General features: G+C 36.1%; 2 protein-coding genes across 2 annotated transcripts in view; one reads left to right on the forward strand and one right to left on the reverse strand.

The window, feature by feature from the left end:
* The window catches only part of LOC141325258 (rho-associated protein kinase 2-like), a 62,129-nt gene extending 47,845 nt beyond the window's left edge, over positions 1–14,284 (forward strand). Inside the window, exons 14-31 of the mRNA XM_073833825.1 lie at positions 475–721; positions 805–911; positions 1,152–1,311; positions 1,569–1,729; positions 3,090–3,274; positions 3,427–3,496; positions 3,592–3,695; positions 3,872–4,058; positions 4,173–4,266; positions 6,288–6,382; positions 6,492–6,683; positions 6,777–6,945; positions 7,264–7,334; positions 8,297–8,385; positions 8,467–8,545; positions 8,697–8,955; positions 10,316–10,529; positions 13,405–14,284. Of these exons, the coding sequence (XP_073689926.1) occupies positions 475–721; positions 805–911; positions 1,152–1,311; positions 1,569–1,729; positions 3,090–3,274; positions 3,427–3,496; positions 3,592–3,695; positions 3,872–4,058; positions 4,173–4,266; positions 6,288–6,382; positions 6,492–6,683; positions 6,777–6,945; positions 7,264–7,334; positions 8,297–8,385; positions 8,467–8,545; positions 8,697–8,955; positions 10,316–10,529; positions 13,405–13,675 (2,754 nt within the window). The 3' untranslated portion in view covers positions 13,676–14,284. The remainder of the gene's footprint in view (positions 1–474; positions 722–804; positions 912–1,151; positions 1,312–1,568; positions 1,730–3,089; positions 3,275–3,426; positions 3,497–3,591; positions 3,696–3,871; positions 4,059–4,172; positions 4,267–6,287; positions 6,383–6,491; positions 6,684–6,776; positions 6,946–7,263; positions 7,335–8,296; positions 8,386–8,466; positions 8,546–8,696; positions 8,956–10,315; positions 10,530–13,404) is intronic.
* A 7,292-nt stretch (positions 14,285–21,576) lies between these two features.
* LOC141325257 (solute carrier family 66 member 3-like) lies at positions 21,577–24,789 on the reverse strand. The gene is made up of 7 exons (XM_073833824.1): positions 24,562–24,789; positions 23,009–23,091; positions 22,844–22,913; positions 22,644–22,701; positions 22,407–22,527; positions 22,289–22,330; positions 21,577–22,193 (listed from the first exon to the last, which is right to left on the reverse strand). The coding sequence occupies exons 1-7, from the start codon at positions 24,705–24,707 to the stop codon at positions 22,102–22,104; spliced, it is 612 nt and encodes a 203-aa protein (XP_073689925.1). The 5' UTR covers positions 24,708–24,789; the 3' UTR covers positions 21,577–22,101.
* Between the last annotated feature and the right edge of the window lie 2,333 nt (positions 24,790–27,122).

Here is a 27,122-nt window from a genome sequence, read left to right on the forward strand (position 1 = left end):
GTTGTCCTCAGTTTGAAAAGATGGATCTCAAAATCATACAGTTATTGTTAGAAACGGTTCAAATACACGAAAATGACGAAAAACCAAAGAATTTGTGGGACCTGAAGGATTTTTCTGAAGCTGGCAGTTAAACTGTTCAGGACAAACAAGGGACTTATGAACAACTATCACTAAACAAAAAAAAAAAACCACAACTGTGGATCATTCATTCAAGCATATGTAAACTTTTAAACGGGGTCATTTTAATAAATTCAACTATTATTTTCTCTTGTGGACAGTAGGTAAACATCTTTTTTGTGAAATATCATATTCAGGTAATGTACTACATAAAAAAAAAAAAAACATGAATTTTGTATGGTCCCTTTTATTTCTACAAGGTGTATGTAAACTTTTGACATTAATTGTATATGATCAATGACCAAAGTGTTCCTTGTAACATAATGTCATGTCTCCATTACAAACTCTCTCTGGCAGCTGGATGAGGCAAATGCGTTACTGCGGGCGGAATCCGATGCAGCTGCGCGTCTGCGTAAAACTCAGACAGAGAGTTCGAAACAGCTGCAGCAGCTGGAGGCTCACGCGAGAGAACTGCAGGACAAATGCTGCATGCTGGAGAACAGCAAACTCACACTAGAAAGGGAGAACATCAGCCTGCAGGCCGCGCTGGACTCAGAGAAACGAGAGCACACCCAGGGTTCTGAGACTATCTTTGATCTACAGGGTAAGTGCATATCCTCTGCTTTGGATGTGTGCGTTCATTTCACACTCAACGATATTCATCCACATTCTACCTCTTGTCCACAGCACGCATTTCTGGTTTAGAGGAGGAAGTGAGACAGGCGAGACAAGCACTATCTAAAGCTGAGACGGAGAAGAGGCAACTGCAGGAGAAGTTTACAGACATGGAAAAGGTAGACAAATCTTTCTCATTTCCTTCTTCCTTGTTGAGACACTTGTGACATCATTATAGGCTACGGTTGTGGATTGAAACAATGTTGTCATTCCTAGCATTCCCTGCTGAAGTAATGTTGTACACAAATGGCTATTTTAAAGCTGCAGACTTGATTTACTGGGGTTTGCTCACTTTTAATTGCATTTTATGTCCAACCGCTCTTCTAATGTCCCTCTGTCTCTGTTTGTGCACCCAATAGGAAAAGAGCAATAACCAGATTGATATGACCTATAAGCTGAAGATGTTGCAGCAGGGTTTGGAGCAGGAGGAGGCGGCACACAAGGCCACAAAAGCTCGACTTGCTGACAAGAACAAGATCAGCGAGTCCATCGAAGGAGCCAAATCTGAGGCTGTGAAGGGTATGAAGGTTGAAAGAGATAAAGATTCCATGAAACGCACTATTTTCTTTTTTAACGCTTCCATATTTCTCGTTAAAACTGAAAGCTTGACAGTAAAGTCTACATTTAAGGGAGCAGTGGAGAATATGGTGCTTTAGATTTAGACTTGGTGGTTTAGTCAAGAGCACATTAAAGGAGATTTGACTGAGGTGCTACTGTGTTTCTAAAACTTTTATGGCTTAACCTGTCTGTCTGTCTGTCTGTCTGGGTTCACCTAGAGCTGGAACAGAAGCTGCAAGAGGAGCGTTCCTCTAAACTGCGTGTTGAGAACAGGGTGTTAGAACTGGAGAAGAAAAACTCCATGCTTGACTGCGACTATAAACAGTCGCTGCAGAAACTAGAGGAGCTGCGACGACACAAGGAGAGACTCACAGAAGAGGTGCGTGGAGGGTATCGATGTATTTTGCTGCAAGCTGTAGATGGCCAGTAAATTGAGAATTTAAGTTGTGTTTTGGGCCAATTAACCTTTGAGACAGTAAATGTCAAATGAACTACAAACCAAAGCACAATATGGCTTAATCCCTTCATCAAATCTGTTTTCCCTGTGCGTTTTAAAGCCAAGCGCACATTGTTGAGGCTCAGCTCAGCTCATGATCCTGTTTTTTTTTTCGCGCCTCAGAACAGCTCAGTTCACAGTGAATGAATGCAGTGAACTCGTTTATTGCATGTGCTGTGAGTTTAGCAGATGATTACTGCATTCACTGAATCTGGCGTTTTCTTTCAAAGTAAAAGCTCTATTGCAGTTTCCATCAAAATAAAAGCTTAAAAGTGCAGAATGAATTGCTGACAGTTGGCGGTTTAAATGGGTACTGCAGTCCAAATTAAAAATATCTCTCTCTCTGTAAAGCAAAAATAATATACCTATGAAATATTCATTTTCATTTATTTTGCAGTGCAATTGTAATTGGGTCGAGTCCGCTTTAGAGTTCAGGTACAAGTCAATTCACTGACTTTTTCATGACTTAAATTTTCTTAGTTAAGAACATGTGTTTGAGCTCTTAATTTTGAACTCTCAAACGGCATTAGATAGAATAATTTAACTTTAAAATATACAACATTTTCAATTTTTTCCAATTCTTCAATTGTATTTTTCTTTTTAAATATCGCAATAAATATTGTATCATGGACTTCATATTGCAATATTATCGTATTGTGAGATTTTGATATCATTACATCCCCACTCTAAATGTCTACTGTTGGCCATAAAACTGTATTCTGCATTCATTTATTTTGGGGTCAGTATTTATTTATTTTTTTAAAGAAATTAATGCTTTTATTCAGCAGGGATGCATTAAATTAATTTAAAGCAGCAGTGTTTCAAAGACAGTGTTTCAAAGAAATGCTGCTCTTTTGAACTTCTTATTTATCAAAGGATCCTAAAAAAAATCCACAAAAACATCAAGCAGAACATGTGTTTTTAATAGAAATAGAAAACATTTACTTTAAATTATAATTTCAGTGAGTGTAAAGTGACTTCTTTCAGAACCATTAAATAACTTACTTTTCTAACCCTAACCCAAACATTTAAATGGTAGTGTGTTTATTTATGTTGAACTATTATTATTTAAATATACATGTTTCTTTATATTGCAATGGAAAGTTGTTTTTACATGTATTTTTGACATGCAGTGTGGGTCATGTCACTTGAAGCATTATGTTTATCTTGTATAACAAAAACTTATACAACATAAAAGTTGTTGCAAAAAAGTTATACAGTCTCTTCTGCTTTCTCTCTCTAGGTCAAGAATCTTAGTCTGAAGATCGAGCAAGAGGTTCAGAAACGCACTTTGACTCAGAATGACCTGAAGGTTCAGAACCAGCAGCTCAGCACCCTGCGAACATCAGAGAAACAGCTCAAACAGGAGATAAACCACCTGTTGGAAATCAAACGCAGCTTGGAAAAACAAAATATGGAACTGCGCAAGTATGCAACGCATACATATGAACTCACTAAATATTTGTTACCTTACACACAAACATGCAACTTAAAAACCTGTGGTTAAAATTCTGTTCTGTTCTTGAAAAAAGATTGAATTTGTTCATATGTTATATAACCTTCTGTGTATGTGATCCTAGGGAGCGTCAGGATTCTGATGGACAGATGAAGGAACTGCAGGATCAGTTGGAGGCAGAGCAGTATTTCTCTGTAAGAAGTCTAAACTCTCTTTTCCTACAGAAACAAACTACACCCTCAAAGGTCTGACATGACTTTGTGTGTGTGTGTCTCTCTGTGTTTGTTAGACGCTGTATAAGACACAGGTGCGGGAGCTGAAGGAAGAGTGTGAGGAGAAAAATAAACTCTATAAAGACATGCAACAGAGTCTACAGGAGCTACAGGAGGAAAGGTAAGATTGAAATCTAATTACAGTCAGAAAATCTGCAGCCTAGTATGCAGCTATTTCCATTTGGATTTAAACAATTTTCATTACAACTGTCAAAATATCACACTGCAAATTGAAAGTATATGATTGTACATGTTGGTTTAAATTCTCTGTACCTTTTTCTCTTGTCTCATTCTCAGGGATTCTCTTGCGGCCCAGTTGGAAATCACACTAACGAAAGCTGACTCAGAACAGCTGGCGCGCTCCATTGCGGAGGAACAGTATTCCGACCTGGAGAAGGAGAAGATCATGAAGGAGCTGGAGATCAAAGAGATGATGGCCAGACACAGACAGGAGCTCGCTGAAAAAGACACCACTATCACCTCAGTGAGTTACACCACATCTCAGCTATTAGCCGGTGTTACAGAAATCACATTTAGACTTGCAGCAGTCTTGAGGACATTGGATGGTGTTAGGTTTAATTGTTCTGTCCTTCCACAGTTAGAGGAAGCTAATCGCACACTGACGAATGATGTGGCAAACCTGGCCAATGAGAAGGAAGAACTGAACAACAAGCTAAAGGAAGCACAAGACTGTAAGTTGACAAGATCTTTCACCAACAGTAGCTAAAATATGTAGAACTTTGTTATATTATATTATATTACAGTTGAGGTCAAAAGTTTACATACACCTTGCAGAATCTGCAAAATAAGAGGGATCATACAAAATGCATGTTATTTTTTTTTTAATTCAGTACTGATCTGAATTTATAAAAAATTACACTGTTTAAAAGTTTAAATACACTTAATTCTTAATACCTTGTTGTTACCTGATGATCCACAACTGATTTTTTATTTTTTAGTGATAGTTGTTCATGAGTCCCTTGTTTGTCTGGAGCAGTTAAACTGCCTGCTGTTCTTTAGAAAAAAAATCCTTCAGGTCTCACAAATTCTTTGAAGGGTAAATTTAACTTATTTTGTCTTTTGGGAAACATGTAAATATCTTCTGTAGCTTCTAAAGGGCAGTACTAAATGAAAAAATATGATATTTAGGCAAAATAAGAAAACTGTACACATCTTCATTTTGTTCAGAAGTTTACACCCCTGGCTCTTAAAGCATCGTTTTTCTTTCTGGAGCATCAGTGAGTGTTTGAACCTTCTGAGATGTCCTCAGTGTGAAAAGATGGATCTCAAAATCATACAGTCATTGTTGGAATGGGTTTAAATACACAAAAATGCTGAAAAGCCAAAGAATTTGTGGAACCTTAAGGATTTTTCTGAAGAACAGCAGGCAGTTTAACTGTTCAGGACAAACAAGGGACTCATGAACAACTAGCCTGGAAAAATCCAGACCCTAATCTATTAAGATTAAGGGTCTGGGATCGAGCAATGAAAACTGCCTAACTCGAGGGGCGGCACCAAGCATGCATTTGAAACTCTAACTGCACGCAATTGGATAACGTCACGACCAATCACAACAATACACGCTTAGCTACCAGCAAAGCTAAATGATGTTTCATTAACAAAGTTCGGGAGAAGCGCGTCAGATGCTTAGCGTAAACATCACAAGTCAATCAGCGCCATAGGTTTAAATACAGCTGACTCACCTCAATTCACTCGATGGTTTATCAGTAAACCTCCACCACCCCATCTCATCACTCCGAGTTCTCGCTACTCCTATTGGGGGGTAACGTACTCTGGGTTCGGGCCACTCCCGAGCTCGGAGCCCTTCACCGGACAGCACGCCAAACATGCACTACTATTCTCCGGCTAATTATATGTAAGCGTGAACTCGTGAACTGATTAAACTCTTGCCGTATCCAGTCGGCAAAACAGCAAAAACATCCTTCTTGCAAAGGAACGATTCGAGTTTTCGGTTTTCTGTTCCTCTTTTATATGGAAAGCCAAGTCTAACTCGTTCATTGTAGCGGCCAAAGCCATTTCAAACAACTTGTTGTTCATCTGTAGCGACAGCGATCTTTCAAAGTTTACTACATGATTCGGACGTCGCAGTGCTGTCATCATCAGCTTAGCTCGCCTCTGGCCCGCCTACATCAGATACACCGATTTGATTGGTTCCCACAATTGCTTACGTATTGCAGTAACCTGCATCATTGCTCGATGCCAGAGTGTCTTGCAGAGACAATTCAAATTGTGCTCTCGCGAGACCTCTGGATTTCCAGGGTAATGAACAACTGTCACTAAACAAAAAACACAGCTGTGGATCATTGAGGAAACAACACAGTATTAAGAATCAAGCATATGTAAAATTTTGAATAGGGTAATTTTTATAAATTCAACTATTGTTTTCTCTTGTGGACTATATGTAAATATTTTTATTTTAAATATCTTATTCAGGTCAGTACTATATAAAAAAACAACATGCATTTTGTATGATCCCTCTTATTTTGGTAAAATACCATCACATTTTGTGTATGTAAATGTTTGACCTCAACTGCACATTATATTATATACATTTTTCATATCATTTGATAATTGTGAAATATTTTTGAATATTTGAATTATTTTTAAATAAATACTTTAGATTTTTAGAGTTTTCTAGCTGAATATGGCTTTTTGTGTCTCTGTAATGACTGAGAGCATTTTTGATTTTCAGACCTGCAGAATCTCAAGAATGAAGAACAGTCCATCACTCAAGTGAAACTAGCTCTTGAGAAACAACTTCAGTCAGAGAAAACTCTCAAAACACAGGTACATCATTAGGTTGTCCTTGAAGCAAATATTAATCAAATTGAGCCTTGATTTTTATTTACTGCCTCAGTTCCTACTTTTTCTAAATTTTCTTGGCTTTTTACTTTAGGCGGTGAACAAGCTGGCAGAGATCATGAACAGAAAGGAGGTCAGAGGTGGTGGAAGCCGACGTGGAAATGATACAGACGTGAGGAGGAAGGAGAAAGAAAACAGGAAGTTGCAGCTGGAGCTGCGTTCCGAGAAGGAAAAGCTCAATAGCACTATCATCAAATACCAGAGAGAAATCAATGACATGCAAGCGGTATGACCCTTAATCAGTCTGAAGAATGCCACACTGCGTGCAATAAAAAAAAAAGCCAGAATGATTGTTTCTTACTCTTGTTTGTTCCTCCAGCAACTGGCAGATGAGTCTCAGGTGCGTATTGAGCTGCAGATGGCTCTGGATAGTAAAGACAGTGATATTGAGCAGCTGCGCAGCCTGCTGAACTCTCTAAATGTCCAGTCGCTCGACTCGGCCAGTATGAGCAGTGGCCCAGACATGGACACTGATGAGTCACTAGCAGGTAAGTTCTTTGCCAAATGCCTGTTTTTCTCTCTTTCTCTCTTTTATAACTTTTCTTTTTAATTCACTTTCCTTTTTGCACATTGTTCCATATCACCCTCCTTTCTTTCTGCTTAGTTTTTAGTCTGGTTCTGGTTCTCAGTTCAACTTTTGATCTTTCACCCTTCACCTAACTGCAGAGCCTGACCCTACAGGTGACCTGCATGGTGTTCAGTGCATGACCTTTTGAAGACTTGTTAGGACCTTATGCTTTTCCCTGGTGTAGTTTTATAAAACTGCTCTCTTTTATTATACATGTCTTCCTGTGTGTGTTGTACAGAGACAAGACTGGAGGGTTGGCTGTCTTTACCTGTGAGGAACAACACCAAACGCTTTGGATGGGAAAGAAAGGTATGTTTTTAGACAGGAGTATTGCATTTTTAAAACAAGCAGTTAGCTAAGGATGCTGTGCTGCTATGCTTTTAAAAAAAGTGCGATAGTATTAACATCAACATGACAGTAAAATGTACTTATCAGTTAAAGGGATATTTCACCTAAAAATGAAAATTCTGTGTTTGGAACGACATGAGTAGTTAATGACAGAATTTTCTTTTTGGGTGAACTATCCCTTTAAGTAAATGGTGCTTTTATTTTTTTCTAGAGTATTAAAAAAAAACAAGTTTTGACAAAATGAATAATTAGTGATAGCAGAACAAAGACACATAAATATGTGACCCTAGACCACAAAACCAGTTGTAAGTTGTAACTTTAAAGGCGATTTTCTCAATATTTTGATTTTTTTTTTGCACCCTCAGATTCCAGATTTCTAAATATTGCCCTATCCTAACAAACCATACATCAATGGAAAGCTTATTTATTCAGCTTTTAGGTGATGTGTAAATCTCAATTTCAAAAAATTGACACTTTTGACTGGTTTTGTGGTCCAGGGTCACATAAAAATATATATATATATATTAAAAAAAAAGTTGCAAGCACATAACTAAAATACCAAAAAAAAAACAAAAAAAAAAATGAAAACTGAAAATATAAAAATAAAGAATAAGATTTAAAATATTACTAAATATGAATAAATTAAGTATAATCTATAACACTAAAATAAATGTGTGTGGGTATAGTGAGTGAATAAACTGTGTAACTGTTTTATAAGCCTGTTCTATTTGAATTATTAACTCATGTTGTCTGCAGCTATATGACAAATACCAATTACCAGGACTAAACCTCAAGTGACTTTGCGAACAAAAGCTAAACCACTAGAGTTGCAGTGCTCTGTACTGATACCGTTGCATCAGAAATCCCATCCAACCCTATCATGAAGGATTCAGTGAGTCTTTTGTTTCTTTTCTCTCCTCTAGTATGTTGTGGTGAGCAGCAAGAAGATTCTCTTCTACAACAGTGAGCAGGACAAAGAGCATTCCAATCCGTACATGGTGTTAGACATAGAGTGAGTCCTTTTTCTCATAAAATCTTTTTGAATGACTTAAGTCATCTCTCTCATCTTGTCATCTTGATATTCTCTTGACAGTAAACTTTTCCATGTGCGTTCGGTAACCCAGACGGACGTCTATCGCGCTGACGCCAAAGAGATCCCCAGAATATTCCAGGTATATTGGAGAGTATCAGGGAACTTTGAATCTTAAAACCTGCAGAGTATTTTATAGAATTGTATAATTTAAAGGAATTTAAAGGAATTTATTGTGAATTGTAATAAAGGCTGTAAGCAAGCTCATCGCTCATCATTGCTTCTTTCCCCAGATCTTGTACGCTAATGAGGGTGAGAGCAAGAAAGAGCAAGAACTGGAACCTCTTCCTGGGGACAAGTCAAGCTACATTTGCCATAAGGGTCATGAGTTCATTCCAACCCTGTACCACTTTCCCACTAACTGTGAAGCCTGTACCAAACCCCTGTGGAACATGTTCAAACCACCTCCAGCTCTCGAATGCAGACGATGCCACATCAAGTGCCACAAAGACCACATGGACAAGAAAGAGGAAGTCATCGCTCCCTGCAGAGGTGAGAAGAGACTTTCTTTTTACTACCTTAATGGGTAAAAAAAGGTTCCCTGAGTCCTAGAAAACCTTGGAATGTAGTTATATATAATTTTTCAGTTCCAAAGCATTTATTCATGTAAGAATTACTCTTTGAGAGGTCAAAAGTTCAATGAAAAGGTCTGTCATTAACGATTATTTTGGTTATTGAGTAATCGGTCGGTTATTTGGGCGATTAATTGAGTAATTGGATAATTATATAAAAAAAAAATTTAACATTGACCAAACAACATTAATTTTAAGTTTCTACTTAATCTTTAATATTTGGCCATTTTCATATGACAGTAATGCTACAGCCACTGTCATTTCTTGAATTTTTGAACATCAAAACTCAGAGTGAGGGTTTGAATCATGATGGACAGTTAGATGATTTACTTTACAAATCTGATGAAATGGTGCATGTTGCATTCCCAGATGAATGTTACAATAATGCAAAGTCTGAGATGCTCCACACATGTAAATGACAACTGTTCATGTGGAGCAGCATTTACCGTAAATGGAGCTGTTCTAAAATGCACGTAACCTACACGCATTTAATAATTAAAGCGCATATATTAAACCTGCATTGCATATATGTGACCCTGGACCACAAAACCAGTCTTAAGTCGCTGGGGTATATTTGTAGCAATTGCCAAAAATACATAGTATGGGTCAAAATGATTGATTTTTCTTTTATGCCAAAAATCATTAGGAAATTAAGTAAAGATCATGTTCCATGAAGATTTTTTGTAAAATTCCTACTATAAATATATCAAAATGTAATTTTTGATTAGTAATATGCATTGTTAAGAACCTAATTTGGACAACTTTAAAGGGGATTTTCTCAGTATTTTGATTTTTTTTGCACCCTCAGATTCCAGATTTTCAAATAGATGTATCTCGACCAAATATTGTCCTATCCTAACAAACTATACATCAATAGAAAGCTTATTTATTGAGCTTTCATATGATGTATACATCTCAGTTTTGTAAAATTTAACCTTATGACTGGTTTTGTGGTCCAGGGTCACATATTTGTTTTAATAGAATCATAGAGTTTGTGAATTTACAATAGCATTATGCTTTATTATGATTTTTAAAATGTGTTCATTATACATGCAGCCTTGTCTAATAATGCATTTCATCAATTCTCTGGGTATTTTGCTGGTTACTCGACACAGGCAAAATGCAGTCGAGGATTTTATATAACAGAGTACTCGAACTGAATTGAGCAATTCTAACAGCCGTGAAATATTAAAAAGATTTAAGTTTGATGTGAGTTGTCCCATTCACTTGTTTTCTCCTTTCTCCTCACCACCTCTTTTTTTCTGCATCTTAATCCTTAGTGAACTACGACGTGTCTACGGCTAAAAATCTGCTGCTGTTAGCAACGTCTCAGGAGGACCAGCAGAAGTGGGTTAGTCGGCTCATGAAGAAGATCCCCAAAAAACCTCCAGCACCAGAAGCCCCTCACCGCTCCTCTCCCAGAGTTCCTGTTAAAGTACAAAGCAGTCAATCCATGAGGAGACCCAGCCGACAAATACCCACCGGCAAAGCCAGGTGAGCACTAAGCCTAAACATTCCCTTTTTAATGCAAAATTCAGTTAATCATATGGCTGTGTCCAGTTCTGTCTTGTGTTTTCATGTGGCAGATGTAGAGTTTATGCTGTGTTAGTTCAAATACACTGCCCAGGTTGTTGCACATCAGAGTCACTCTCTAGAGTAAGAGGATTATGTAAAGACCTGGCTCATTCACAGATCCCTTCAGACCAGTTTGTTCAAAAATTAAAACTGTCATCATTTACTCATTCTCATGTCATTCCCTGTATAAGTTTAGCAAAATTCCCAAACTAGTCTTTTACATACACTAAAAAAGATCTGTAGTATGTTTATAAAACAGAAAAGAGCACTTTTTTAAAGTGGTTTCGCAATTGCATGTCCATTAGTGTATACACATGATTCAGTTTTTCTTATTTTGTTCCCTGAAAGCCATGATTGTTTTCACCACAATTTCATTTTCACCACATCTCAAAAGGCTAGTTCACCCAAAAATGAAAATTCTGTCATGAATAACCTCATGCTGTTTTTAAACCCACAAGACCTTAGTCCATATTTGGAACATAAATTAAGATATTTTCAATGAAATCTAAAAGTTTTCTGACCCTGCTTAAAGAGCAATGCAACTGAAAGTTTTTTTTTGCCCCAGAAAGGTAGTAAGGTCATTATTAAAATAGTCCATGTGACATCAGTGTTTCAACTGTAATTTTATAAAGCTATGAGAATACTTTTTGTGCTTAAAGAAAACAAACATAACAGCTTTATTCAGATTCAGAAAGCTCTCAGGTTTCATTAAAAATATCTTAATTTGTGTTCCAAAGATAAATGAAGGTCTTAGGGGTTTGGAACGACATGAAGGTGAGTAATTAATGACAGAATTTTCATTTTTAGGCAAACAACCCCTTTAAATTATGTATGGTGTTAACAGCATTTTGGTCAAGATGACATTTTTGGTACACTAAAAAAAATAGTGTAAGATTTGTTTTGAAACTTTTTTTATTCAGAAATTTCTAGTAAATTTCACTAATATTCACAAAGAAACAAGTAACACATTGAGTTTTTTTTTTTTTTTTTAATAAAGTAAAAAGACTTGAAAATAAGACTTGAAATAATATTTACTTGTAAAAAGTTATCTTAGCTTCGAGAGCAGATCATATGTTTTGTAAGTGTGTTGGAGTCCCGTACAACAGCTTTAAATGCATCTGAGGTCAAAAAACGTTGTAATTTTCCCAGAATATACTTAACATAGTCATTTGTCCACGATTTCCAAATGGTTAATTTGAATCTGTTTGGAGATGTCTGTAAACCCCTCCCTTCCATAAGCCTACTCTTTTCTGATTGGTCAGCTGGCCAAGCCTGTTGTTATTGGCACAGAGAGTACTTGAGCAAGTTAGCGAGCGCTACCATTTGTGTTGCCAAGTCCACGTTTTTTTTTTTGTTTTTTTTTTTAGTCCCTGGAATGCAAATTTACCAGGGGGAATCCCAACAAAAAGCAGGAGATGCGATTTTTAATGTGGGCCCTCCTTCAAAACACGATTGAGCTAGTTTTGAGTAGCAACCTGGCAACCCTAGCATGCACCTTTACATAAAACAATAATATAGTGCTCCAATCCGTTCTTAAAATAACGAAGAAAAAAAAAACATTTTGTTGAACACTTATGAAAGCGAATCATGCCCACAGCTAAAATTTAGCTGCTAAACTTTAAACACTTTACAAAAAAATAATGGTAGATATGTTAGCCGAGTGCTAACGTGACTAACTGATAAAACAATACACTTTGTAAACCAAAATATGTCTACTGTAATGTTTGAAGAATGACAGACAAAAGATGCCTTTTTATTAGAACATTGAACAAGTGTATCACAGGCTCAACAGCTCACAACTGGCTCGTCTTTCTCTACCGGGTCTTTTACTCCCTGCATTAACCCTACAACTTCCAGTGCAGCAAAATAAGCAGCAATTTTACAATGATTATAAAGTCTGTGCACTACACTACATTCTTTATTATTCAATTAAGTAATTAGAACAACAACAGTCTACATTAAAATTCACACATTCTTAGGAAATAGTGAGTTCACAGCGAACTACTATTTCGGCAAGACAGTATTATCATGCTTTACCTAGAAACCTAAAGGTATCACATATTAGCACAAAAAAATATATATTTTGAGCACTCAGTTGATAATGTACACATAGCGTGTCAATTGTATTTACAGGTTGTGGTTCAGAGACACTTGTTAGTCCAAATAAAGAAGATTAGAATCCAAAGGATCGAACTGTATTGCTGTGGTATCTTGGAAAAAATGAATTTTAACTATCTTTTGGCAATGAAACTTAAACTTGCTTTCACAGCACAGAACAGCCTCTTCTCGACATGATGTAAACACTCTAACTAGCTAAAGTGATTCTGAGTTGACTCTTTCTTTTGAGAGGCAATATCTTTATCTATAGTACACTTTTCTTTATATTAACAACTGTGCAGACTGTGTTTACATTGAAAGATAGCTACTTTACAAACTGCAAAACAGATCTTTTTTCAAAAACCTATATGACCTGACCTCTTTAATTTACAACTTCAAAAAATCATTTGCTGGTTCTTGGTCACTATCTTGAAATTTATGGACAAAATGCAGCTTAGGCATTGTAAAATATCTTGTATGTTGCATGAAATAAAGTCATACAGGTTTGAAACCTCATTAGAGTGAGTGAATGATGACAGTTTACTTATATTTTTTCATTTTTGTGTGAACTGTTCCTTTACCGTCTTGTTGAGTAAAGTCTGACTATAAGATGGCTGTTCATGAAATCAATGCAGAAGCGCTAGACTCGTGTTTGGCACTGGTTACACACTAGAGTGCTACTCTATATTATACACAGGTCTGTGCACAACGTAAAGGAACCAACAGCATGTGTGGAGAAATCTGGCTTCATCTACCACAAGGGACATGAGTTTATTCCTTTATTCTACCACTTCCCTGCCAACTGTGAGGCCTGTACCAAACCCCTCTGGAACATGTTCAAACCCCCTCTGGCTCTGGAATGCCAGAGATGCCAGATCAAATGCCACAAAGAGCACATGGACAAGAAAGAGGAAAGTCTCAGACCCTGTGCTCCAGACCAGTTCAACCCCCAGTTCAACACTGGGTGAGAGGAGAACACGGCCCACCTGGAAGTTGGATGGAGGATGTATTATATAACATAATTTAAGAGCTTTCAAGGTTTAAATCGTGGTGCTGGTCTAGCAGAATAACATTTGCGGCCTTTGCTAATGGTGACTAACTGGATATAAAGCTTAAACAGTGTTACGCTGGGCTAACTTGGGATGCAAGATGACAGCTTGGGCATTAACAAAGCACTTTTTCTCTTTTGTATGAACCTCAGGTTCTTAGTTGTGACTAGTAACTCTGAATTTAAAGGCTAAAAGTATGCATCAGAAGTTCTCAATTAGAGGTCTGTATCTTTAACTTAATTGCACATTTAGCACCAAACTCAAGATGCATACAGATGTACACCCTTTAAAGCTTCTGCAGACATTGAGCAGGGGCCAGTCTTATTTTTAAGATTTAGCTCTGTCATAGTAATTACCTCTTATGTGCCAAGGTGTAGCTTCACCTTAGCAAACTACCTCTAGTCTTACTGAGACAATCTGTAGTGAGGTAGGTGAAGGCTTGGCTGATGCTGTCTCCTCCACCTGCAGGCCTCTGGATTCGGAGCTTCAGGACTGGCACTGGGCTCTGGATGACGTGGATGATGTAGATTATGACCATACGTTTAATTTCTGAGGAGCATGTGTAGGGTTGAAACAGGGTAACCGCTTACACAGGGGCTCTGTTCCAAAACCTCATAACACACCTACGTTGGCAGCATTTAGATTATTTGCTGTCATGTAATACACACTAAGACAATATTTACAGTCAGTGATTTGATAACATAAATGTTGTGTTGTCAATACAACATATTTAGCATATTTATTTAAACTGATTTGAATATTGATGTCAGATATTTATCATTTTGGGGTCAGTAAGATATTGATTTTTTTTTCTGCTCAACACATCTGAATTTATTTGGTCAAAAAATACAGTAAAAGCATAATATTGTGAAATATTGATACAAGTTAACGGAACTCCTTTCTGTTTGAATATATTTTAAAATGTAATTTATTTTTGTGATGCAAAGCTGAATTTTCAGCAGCCATTACTCCAGAATTCAATGATTTATGATTCTTCAGAAATCATTATTATTTGCTGATTTAATGCTCAAGAAACATTTTATCATCATGGTGAAAATGGTTGTGCTGCTTAATATTTTTGTGAAAACTGACGTGGTGAAAAGTTCAAAATAACAGCATTCATTTAAAATAGACTTTTTTTTGTAACAATTATGTTTTCTTGTAAAATAAAACTTAATTTCATCTCAAAAAATCTTGCTGACCCTAGAACACTACCAGTCAGAAGTTTTTGGATCGTAGTATTTTAATGTTTTTTTTTAAAGACATCTCTTCTGCTCACCAAGTCTTTTTTTTTAATCCAAAATAAAGCAAAAACAGTAATATTGTGAAATATTTTTACTATTTAAAATAGCTGCTTTCTATTTGAATATATTTTAAAATGTAATTTATTCCTTGGATCAAATCTAAATTTTCAGTATCATTACTCCAGTCTTTAGTGTCACATGATCCTTCAGAAATCATTCTAATATCCAGGTTTGTGCTGATTATCAATAACATATAAAACAGTTGAGTAAATTTTTTCCAGATTCTTTGATGAATAAAATGATAGATCAAAGAATGATAGTTTTATTCAAAAGTGATGGTAAAGACATTTATAATGTTATAAAATATTTCTATTGTAGATAAATGCTGTTCTTCTGAACTTTCTATTCATTAAAGTAACCTGAAAAAAATCTACTAGGCTTTTTTTTAAACATAACAATAATAAATGTTTTTTGAGCAGCAAATCAGAATATTAGGTTGATTTCTGAAGGATCATGTGACTGGAGTAATAAATTCCATTTAAAACATATTCAATTAGAAAACGATTATTTTAAATAGTAAATATATTTAAAAATGTTACTGTTTTTGCTGTACTTTGGATCAAACAAATGCAGGCTTGGTGAGAAGAAGAGAATTCTTTAAAAAAAAAAACATTAAACATCTTACTGGTCAAAAACTTTTGACTGGCAGTGTATATGTCTAAATTGTGAATAAAACGATAAAAGTGTTAAATATAAATTTTAATGTAATTTATTATCAAAATGTATCAATAAAACCAGTTAAATCAAAATAAAAATGCTGTTTGTATGTGCATTTGTAAATATTGTTTGCTCTTTGTGCTAACACTAAACTGTAGGCTGCTAACTTGGTTTTGGAACAGAGTCATGGAGTGCCTATTTTTTGTGTGCAGTGGGATTTGTTTGCTGCTGAAGCAAATTCAAGCATGTGTGAGTGTGTTAACTCTATTTGTGTGAAAAGATTTGGCCATGATGGGATATGGAGAATTAGCCATAACCCAACAGAATTTTCTATACCAATTCTCGTGAACACCCTCTCCGCTCTCCAAACCAACAACAGGCACTCTTCAATGCAAAGCCGAATAGTTTCTCCAGTCATTTCTCGTTTACTAATAAAGGAGAGGAGGTTTGTTCAGAGAATTGGTATTTGGCCTGCTTGTGTTTCTTATTTGACCTTTGACCCTCTTGCCCTAGTCCCCCTCGACCGGACCCTCCAAAGATGAAGCGAGAAGACTCCTCCAACAGCCTTCTGAACAAATGAGTCCGTTCGATTACCGTTTACAAACTTTATCAAGAAGACATTTCAGCTGTACTGTAAAAGGAAAAACAAAATGAGAGAATGTGTATCAAAACAGTATTTTTTTTATTTTTAGGTCTGTTTTTGTTCCCTTTTGCAATAAAAGTTTGCCACCTGTTGTGTGTGTGTGTGTGTTTGCAGGTGAATTAATGTGCTTCTCTTGATCATGATGGCACGCTGTGGTGCTTTTTGGGGGTTTTTTTGTTAATGACTGAAGGATTTTTCTTTCCTCTTGGGTTCAAATGTGGTGAAACTGACTTTCTCTTTGTCTTTGTCTTTCTCAATTTCTCCCTCATTCTCTAGTTAACCTTGTATTGGGATTCTGGTGCTGCTACATGGTGATTTGGGGTTCTTCCTGTCACACCAACAAAAGACCTTTGTCGTAACTTTTCGCACATTTTGGCAAATCCAAAAAAAGTGAGAGATGCACAAATGTTGATGAAGGCTTTGCTGTCGTGATACGGCTTTTATTCTCTGGGCATACGGTCGCTTCGACTACAAGAGCACAACAGATCCACACAGAACCGAAGGGTCAGCGTCCAACCAAACTTCATATTCATTCAAGGCCAGAGTTGACCTGAACACTAAGACGCTAAGACTGAACCCCACTGGACCGGCCAGAGAATGTGGACGACAGCTGGGTCTGACCATAGTCTGTTTGTTTTTTGTTTTTTTTTCTTTGGTTGACTTTAATGGCTGAATATAGACAGTAGTGCAACACACCACATAAACGGCTAGAAAACACCACTACATATGTTTCTCATTCCTTCATAAATGCAATGAAACTGTAGTGTTTCTTCTTGTAGAGTGTTTCTACCTTGTTTACCCCACTGTGTGATCAAAGCTTGATTAAACCTCTGATCATGAATGCATCCCATAATGCTCTTCTGGACACCTGTGCGGCTCACTCCCTAGTATGAATCGAATGTAATCCGAGGAGGGAACTTTATTGAAGGGACATGATGGTATGATTAACAGAGATCAACATCTAGGTGTGAGCTGTGCATGTGGGCAGGAGTTTCTAAAATGTTTCCACATTGTGATCTGCAGTCAGTTTTTGGCCAGTCGTCGGAATTCAATCATTAGCTGTTAGAAGTTAAAATTGCTCATTCTAAGACTTGAGCCAAAAACTGATTCATTTTGCAAGCACATAACTGAAATGTTCATAAGACAGTGGAATGTCTGAAAACCACGTTTAAATTCACTAAGTATTTTGATATAGATTTTTTATTTTTGATTTTTTGATTTTGTGATTTGAAGTGGTCAATGTTTTTTGTGTGTATCTTCACTCTAGCAAACAGTGTGTATCTCTGGGTGTGCTGTGAATGCATATCCGTGTTCTTTTACATGTTATATATATAAATATATGAATATACAGCATATATTTGACCTGCCATCTTACCAGTTGGTTTGCTATTTATACAGGTCTGGGCACTTTTTTATTTTAAAGCGCTGCCTCCAGATTTGCATGTTTTATATTGATGTACTGTTTGACCATAAAATGAAAAGCATATGTAGCCGTGTTGTTTGGAAACCCTGTATAACATTTGCTTATTTTTGTAAACAAAAGTAGTCAGTTAAATAGGTATATAGCTGTGAATGTAGTAAAAGGAAGTAAAGTTTTAATATAAACAATGTGGTCATTCTTTTGTCTGCTTTAATCACAAAAATAATACACATTCTTAAAGGTCCCATATTGTCAAAACTGACAACTTCCTGGCTTTTTTCATGATAACTGAGGTCTAGGGGCTATGTAACTACCATACAAGTTTCAAAACAGTTAATCCACAGTAAAATGCACACAGCCTGCATAAAGTAGCTGTGTCTTTTCACGAGCCGCTGTGACTTTCGTAAAAACGTGACGTCCGATCTATTCAGTCACCAATCACCGTCCTTCCCCTTCTTTTGCCAAACCCCCAGACAACATTGCGTCCATGCCATTGCTGAGCAACAACAACACAGAAACAAGTCGAGAAAATGCTGTTCAGTCGATAGATGTCGAAACTACATCATTGCACAGGCTTCCGAACAACATTAATATAAAAGACCAGGGGCACGTCAACTTCAGCCTCTTTCACACAGCCATTCCGGAAAATACACGGATAATGTGTCCCATGATTTGTTCCGGAATTGTTTGATTTGGTTCATTCACACAGTGGTTTTCCGGAATCGTTGCATGCTTTAACGTTACACACAACCCGTAAAGATCCCGTAAAGACATGTGACATTTGGATGTGAGGTGTAATGCGACGCGTACGTTTCACTAAACTTAAACTAACCTGACGAACAATCTGTGCTTCAGCGCTGATAGTGAGCTCCCTGATCGCTGCTTCATTCCATTTTGCACATATTTTTTCGTCATGAAGAGACTACATTACTAATGTTACAAATGCCTTTATGGCATTTGGTTCTGGCTTTTGTTCACACAGCGCTCGTTCCCGTAATTTTCCAGAATCAACGCGCATTATGAAAGGGGCTTTACTAAAGCAACAGTTATGTAACTTACTGCATTCGGTGTTTGAAAAAGAAAAAACATTAATTATCATTCTAAAACATTCTGTTGAGTATCACCAAGCCACAGCAGGCTAGGCTACAGCATACATGACCGTAGTTACTTGTGGTTGGCCTGGCCGTGCGTCACTCAGAAAACAACAGGCCAATCAGAAGAGAGGCGTATGAATATTAATTAGACGGGCCAAAATCGACCTGTTCTTGACAGAGCTCCTAAAAAAGGAGCTGTAAAAATATATTGAGATGGATTTTGGCACTTATATCGCAAATATATATTCTTAAGGACATCAAAAGCTAAAATAAACCTCCAGAAATGTGTACAATATGTGACCTTTACAAGAAAGCATATGACATATAAATGGTTACTGTACTATAAAAACATCTTGCAAGTTTCAGAACTCAAACATTCTCTTTAGTCTAAAAGCAGCTTGTTTTGAAGCCAATCTGCCAAAACTACAGCTTGTGGAATGTGTGGCTAAACCCAGCCTCAACAGAAGATCAACACCTGCTTCTACATAGCTGCCTGTTTAGCCCCACCAACCCATTCACGCACATAGTGTAAATAGCCAGAGGCTAAAGGTGCTTTCACGCCATGCTGGATATCCCCTAATTACAAGATTCCAACTTGCAAAAAGTCTTCAGGTCCTCATAGAACTAGTGATTACAATTTGTGAACTGGGAGTCTTGTGAGAGCTACAACTTGTTCCACATGACCGCTGTACCACCTGACTAAGGTAGGCTCTGGTTCAAGTATAGAAGTGTTGCCATAGAAAAGCATAATGCTGTGTTCAAGCCATATCGTAATTACCATAATTTCGAGATCACAACACGTGACGTTCTGTCGAGCTGTTCATGTCCTCGGACTCTGAATTATGCTTTTTCAATGGCAACACCATCAACGCCTAAACAGAGCCTACGTTAGTCAGGTGGTACAGCGGTCATATGGTACGAGTCGTAGCTCTCAGAAGACTCCCGGTTCACAAGTTGTATTTAAAAGTTCTACAAGGACGTGAACGTCACGTGTTGTCATCTCGAAATTACGGTAATTAATTATGATATGGCGAGAATGCAGTATAACATATAATTTATACAACAGGATGCTGTGCAATGCCGAGTTGTGGAAAAGTTTTTACATTGCCTTCCTTCTGGTCCCAATGTTAGAAAAGAGTGGATGAATTTTATTTTTTAATGAGGGTAAGACCATGTCAGTATAAGAACTTGGTCCGTTTACTTAATTTTGCCACGGATTCGTTTACAAACAAGGAACAATTAAATGCCGGTTGGCATAACACCGGATCAAAGTCTCTTAGGCCTGAGTTTCAGAAAGATTGAAACCAAAAGTCTGTGCTGACTATATTGGATCCGACAGCGATATTGCAACACACAAGTGTAAGTAACTGTTTTTATTATGCGGTCACTATTACGTTGATCGTTTGATATGTAACGTTACTAAATTAAAAAGAAAGTCCCAGCAGTGGGCGTTTAAATCAGATTACAATCCGCCACCTATTCATACAGATGAAAAATAGTCTTTTACCTTTAAATTATGTTTTATCTTGGTAACATTATAAGGGGAGCTCAGTGTACAGTACAAAATGATAAAAAAGGCAGTTAATGACCTCTTTGATACACATATGACATCTGCACTGATCAATATTGCATTCAAAAAATTACAGAATATTTTGGGTTAAATACATCTTTCGTCAAATCATATAGAGAAGAACTAGTAATCAAGGAAGGCGCAATATTTTGACAAACTAAAGTTAATGGGTGGTAAAGATACGTACGTACGAGTAGTATTAGCTATTAGCCTAATATTTCACCTAACCTTACCTGACTGTAAATGATAAAAACAAACACAAATGTTGTCAAGATTCTCTGGAAATCCTAGTTCAGGTTGGCCAACCACAAGTGCCTTTTGTTCCTCAGTTTGCACTCTTCTCCTTGATTTGTCATAACTTTTGGCTGTCTATAGTAGCCTACTCCAAATGTTTTCCCGGTTCGACCAATTAGTACAGCCCAAAACATGTCAATAATTGACCATTTTCAGTAGCAATAATCAGCTAAATATTTGAGTTTTGTTTGGTTCAGTGGCATTGTTTATGTTTAGTGCTGCCAATATGGCCGATTGATGACGCATGGTGAGAACACCATTGAATTCTGTAAAATACACAAAACAATCCAGACATTTTACACAGAAGGAATGTTTATTGATTTATAAAATACAAAAGAACAGATCTATTAAGGTACTTACAAAAGAGACATTAGTTGTGCTTTAGACCTGATAGTTTATTTCAAATCTTTATTTTCTAAGTAATACATTTCTTGTACTAGAACATTTGGAGATCAAAAGAGTCCTGTGGTTTATTGGTTTTGCATTAATAATAACCATGTGTTCATTATATCAGCACACGAAGCTCAATATAAAAACAGTGCTTATTTCAGCATATGTAAACATCACCCTTTTATGAACTACAGTAAACAGCAACCTGACTAATCAATTTGAACAGTTCTTTAGCATAAAACTGATCAAAAAATAGTTTCCTTTCTGATAAGAAAAAGACAGATACTAAACATCTTACAGTATAACAACTTGAAAAACATACATATATTTAAACATGTACAAATACAGGGAAGTATAGAGAGAAACCTACCAGGAATCATAGTATAAGGAAGTGCTGGAATCAGTGAAGGATAGGAATGTTTGTACGGTTTCATAACAATATTCTGTTTTCCTTCATAGGAATATGAGAGCATTTATACTGGAAAATAACAATAATAATCTGTCTCACATCCCAAAAACATACTAGATTTGCATAATTTGCAAAATAATAGTGTGGAAAACTTTAACTTTAAAGAGAAAACAAGAATTAAAGTGTAAAGTCAGCTAAAAATGATTTGATAGATGCAAGGAAAAAAAACAATTGTGATTCAAAATGAAAATAATATGTCATCACTGTTACATTTTGAATAAAATTTCTTCAGCATAAAAACAAAGATTTAAATTTTAAACAAATAGTGCCTTGCAAGCATTGTCACTAAATCAAATGGGAAACCCAGAGCATTATGATAAGATTTTTGGTTGTACACACTTACCCAATGTCAGTAAATTTTACATCTTTTAAATTGCAATATAGAAAGTGCTACATCCAAATAGCACTTGACCTGAATTTAGTTTAGTTCTTCAAAAAAAAAAAACTCCAACAGCAGACAGAGAATACATTGTAGATGCACAGTATGCAGAAAGTAGCATCCTCTTAATCCTGTTTCACCGCACGAGGTTTGTAGTAGATGACTGTAGCTGTGACCCACATGTTCAGAATGGACATGACGATAAACCGAATGAGAACTGGAGAAGAAAGTAAGGAAAGATAAAGATGACATTGCATCCAAACAATCAATACTTCAATTCAGTTCACATTCTTTCAGGAAACTCTTACTGACCTTGAGTGTCTCCTGTGGTGAAGACGGTAGTGAAGATCCGTGCTGACAAACGGAGCAAACACTCAATATCAGTATGACAGACTGGAGAAGTGCTTAGTTTTCCTTTTGTGTCACTTACCCAGGCACGTATACGTGGCCAGAGCCCAGGTGAGAGTGCTGACCTGCCCAGAGTCCTTTGAGCGCCACAGACACTGAAGCTGTGCCAGTTTACTGCCGGCACTAATGAAAGTGCACAAACTCTGAGAGACGATGGCATAAAAAAAGTAAGATTTTTCAGTACGATTTTGATTCTGAAAACATTACATTCAATATCATATGCAGTTATGCATATGGATCAGCATAGGCATGTTCTCACCATGGCCAGATCAATTACCCACTTCTGTACTGTAAGCAGCTGCCATCCACCCACAAACCTGATTGTTACAGTAAAGGAAATTTATTTTAAAACTACTTTATATTGGGCAGGGCTTTGGGCTTTGATTGTTATTGAGATATTATTTCTGACTCTGTGCTCAGATGAATAGCATAATCTGACAACATGGGTCTGAAGGATACACTGCTGCGTATATGAGGCTGTGTTTCAGGTTCCTGTTGTAGTGCAGGATTAACAGGAGCACAATGACATCTGTAGACACACAAGAATAAAATATCACAATTACAAATGAGACTTTGTATTTGGAGTTTTTAAGCTTCAGAATCTGGTCTGTCAGTTGTGCTCACCTTGTGCAATAAGGATGGGATACTCTAGGTATGTGAGTGGTGGGTATTCATAATACATCTGATAGGACATGAACACTATAAACCTACACACATACACACACACAGGAAGAAGAGGAAAAACTGAGTTGGACACTTTTTGGGAATCCATAAAACATATATATTTGATTAATATCTGATCATGAAATAAAAATATTTAAAATGAATTAAGGTTATTGAAATTGATAAAATAAGAGTTATGGGAATGTTAGACATACACTTCCAGTCAAAAGTTTTTGAACAGTAAGAAGTCTCTTCTGCTCAATCAAGCCTGCATTTATTTGATCCCAATAAAATATTTGTACTATTTAAATAACTGCTTTCTATTTGAATATATTTTAAAATGTAATATATTCATGTGATTTAAAAGCTGAATTTTTAGCATCGTTGCTCCAGTCACATGATCCTTCAGAAAGCATTCTAAAATTCTGATTTGCTGCTCAAAAAACATGTAGTAATATTATTATTGTTGTTGTGTTTTTCATTGTCATTATTATGTTGAAAACAGCTAATTAGGATTTTTTTAGGTTTCTTTGATGAATAGAACAGCATTTATCTAAAATAGAAATCTTTTATAACATTATAAATGTCTTTATCATCACGTTTGATCAATTTAAAACATCCTTGCTAAATAAAACTATTCATTTCTATAATTTCTTTCTTTATTACAGATAAATGCTAATCTTTAGATCTTTCTATTCATCAAATAATCCTGAAAAAAATGTACTCAACTGTTTTAAATATTGATGATAATAATAACGATGTTTCTTGAACAACAAATCAGCATATTAGAATGATTTCAGAAGGATCATGTGACACTGAAGACGGAATTAATGATGTTGAAAATTTAGCTTTGATCACAGGAATAAATTCTATTTTATAATATATTTAAATAGAAAGTAGTTATTTTTAATAGTAAATTTTTTTTACAATATTACTACTTATATAACTATTTTATTTATTTGTAAATAATTTAATTCACACGCAGACAAAAAAACTATTATAGTGCAGTTGTCAGCACATTTACATTTATCATTATAAAATATTTTAGTTAATTAATGTATTTATTTAGGAGTTTTTTTTTTTTTGTTTGTTTTTTTATGGAGTGCAAATATATTTTACAACCCAGTGATTATGCAGCATGGTTTGTGAAACCCTGCTTTGTGCAGTATGTGACAGTGGGTCCCTCTGTGCATCAGGGGGTCTCTGGAGGAGTTGAAAACCTCCTACTTCCTTAATACATCCATTGTTTACTCTAAAGACTTATATAAATGTATATATGATAAACTTTGGTTTCATTTAATTAAACATATACAGTCACAGTTATTCTAAAATATACTTAAAGAACCATGAGAACATACAGTACATGCACATACACTTGTCATGTGTCACTAGAACATTCATATGTTTGTATAAATGACAGCTGGGTGCAGCTCAGTCCGGATATCTTCGTCTAGCCTTTCATGCAACAGACTTATTTCAATCAATCATTCAGTCAGTCAGTGTGAAGTTCTTACCCGAGCAGTTCGAGCAGCAAACTGTTTAGACTGACTCCAGCGGTCGCTCTGGCCCGCATCAGCACGAAGATCTGCGGGAACTTCAGCACCATACACACAAACAGGGTGCTGAAGTTCGCCAAATGCAGCGTCAGATTGCCGTCCATCTCTGTTAATCCCCGTCTATGATCCGCTTGCGGGATCCTGGCACGAAGCGGCTCCAGCTGTTTGTATCTGAATCAACGGTACTTCCGCACACATCAGCGCGCGAGATTTTGACCCTCAGCAGCGTCCGTAGCTCACAGTCTCAGCTTGTTTTTGAGTGAATAATGGCATTACTCAAATGCATCTCATTTTTACATCTCACAGATTATCAACAACAGTATGTCATTATTACATGTTCCTTCAGTTCAACGGAATAACTGGGTCATTCGCAACAAATATGGTGACAAATATTCAGTCATGGAAAAGATTTAACTTTAAATATTTGGGAATTCACATGTAAAAGCCAAAACTATACAAGCTAACAAACAATATAAAACGACTTTCACTATATTATTTTGAATTAAAATTCCTTGCTTTGTACCCCTTTCTCTGGTAAACTATTGTATCCTCTCCACCTTATTTTTTTTCGTAAGAGTGGGCGCAGCCACTTGTAAATTTTATGGGTATAGCTTCCGGTCTCATGGCATCCAGCTATTTTTTTTACCATATTATTTTAATGTATTATCCTAATTGTGAACACGTTGAATACTAATTTATGCATTCTAAACCACAGGGAAAAAAAACGTGTGGAAGCTGCTAAATCATTTAGAGAAGAACTAAGTAAACAGGAAAGGGGCGCAATAGTTTGACAAACTGAAGTTAATAGATGGTAAAGATACGTACGAGCAGTATTAATGAACATATTAGCCTAATTATTTCACCTAACTGACTGGAAATGATAAGAACAAACACAAGTGTTGTCAAGATTCTCGCCCTGGAAACCCTGATTCAGTTTGACCAACTACAAACGCCTTTTGTTCCTCAGACAGTTTTTTGCACTCTTCTCCTTGATTTGTTATAACTTTTGGCTGTCTATAGTACTCCAGATGTTTTTCCCAGTCCGACCGATTAGTACAGCCCAAAACATGACAATAATTGACCATTTTTTTAAAAACTTATTTTACTTATTATTTTTTTCTCACTTTGTTTTCCCAGGTTAAAGGTTGCTGTGTGTACATTTTAGTGTCATCTAACTATGGTGGCTGACACAGGACAAAGATGTTGTCGTCTGAGACAGCAGAGAATAAGGTAAATTAAGGAATTATATTTACTTAATTATTCAGTAAACTGATATGCTATTGAGAATATTATCCTTACTTGTTCATTTTTCTTCACAAGTACAACATAATGATGAAACATGGCGCGGTGTATGTATAGAATTACTTATTCTAGGGTAATAAAAACATAACGGTTCATTATGTAAGGTCTTTATACACCTCTGAAAACATAGTTGTGCATATTATATTGCATTTCTGTAAAGAGATTTTCCTAAATATTACACATTTCTCCTTTAAGCAGCAGTGCAAGATCTAACCAAATAAATAAATAAAGATTGTATGCTATTAAACTTTTCAAATGTAATTAGCAAAAAGTGTAAGAACTTCTCAGGTTCAAATGTGACCATTAACACATTACATTAAGGAAAATTATTAATTTACATATAAATGTCACCCCCCCCCCCACACACACACACAGACACACAATTTACACTTTTCATTTGTGTTACATCAAAAGTTTACTTAAAACAACGTTCTTACATGAGTTGTTTCAGTTTATGCTTGCATATGAAATATTATTGAATCAAAACAAATTCAAAAATGAAGAGCACTCTTGGAGAAATGAGAATTGGACTGTGCCTCTATTTATTTGTTTTTAATAAGCAATTCACTGGGTTAAACAAATACTGTTACAACACAAAAATTATACATTTTAAAGCAACAAGTTTTATAACAACTTCATAATCAAAAGACAAGTTCATCTTTTTTCTTTTACTCTTGCCGTTTCCTTCTTTAATTTAGAAAAAAAAAAAAACAGACATACTTTTCATTGAGCAGCTTTGCTGCCTCTTGCTACCCTGTTCAAAGAACCATCTCTCCTGCTTTTTATTAATGCAAAGGCTTGCCAGTAATAAATAATACTATAAAATGTTCTGCAAGTACACAAAAAAGATTGAGAAACAACAACAAGGGTAAATGTACAAGGTTTCGGGTGAAAGAGGTGGGACGGGTGAGAGGGCAAATTTAGCAAAATCTCGGATTCATACAGGACAGACAAAGCATCTATACATCCATACTAGCCAGATAACAAAGTTGATTTTATTATTCGTGTTGTGTGTTTTTTTTTTTTTTTACAAAGTGGGTTTGCTTTTTTTAAACAAGCAGGCGTTGTTAATTACAGAGCACAAAGAATTAAGGCAGCTAAAAGGTTCGCCTCAAAAAACTTTTAACATTAGATCCTTAAAAACTGCAGTTTGCTCTTGATATTTTACACAGACATAGTGCCTCTCACACAGAGTGCAGATATAAGAATTTGTTGTT

The sequence above is a fragment of the Garra rufa genome, chromosome 2 (genome assembly GCF_049309525.1).
Source record: "Garra rufa chromosome 2, GarRuf1.0, whole genome shotgun sequence".
Lineage (NCBI taxonomy): Eukaryota > Metazoa > Chordata > Actinopteri > Cypriniformes > Cyprinidae > Garra > Garra rufa.

What these genes read in the sequence shown, in the direction of transcription:
- LOC141325257 (XM_073833824.1), bottom strand. Translation starts at nt 24,707, where the DNA reads ATGGACGGCAATCTGACGCTGCATTTGGCGAACTTCAGCACCCTGTTT. An exon ending in GGCCACGTATACGTGCCTGG is followed by an intron (nt 22,331 to 22,406) that starts GTAAGTGACACA and finishes TCCGTTTGTCAG; the next exon opens with CACGGATCTTCACTACCGTC. An exon ending in CACCACAGGAGACACTCAAG is followed by an intron (nt 22,194 to 22,288) that starts GTCAGTAAGAGT and finishes TTTCTTCTCCAG; the next exon opens with TTCTCATTCGGTTTATCGTC.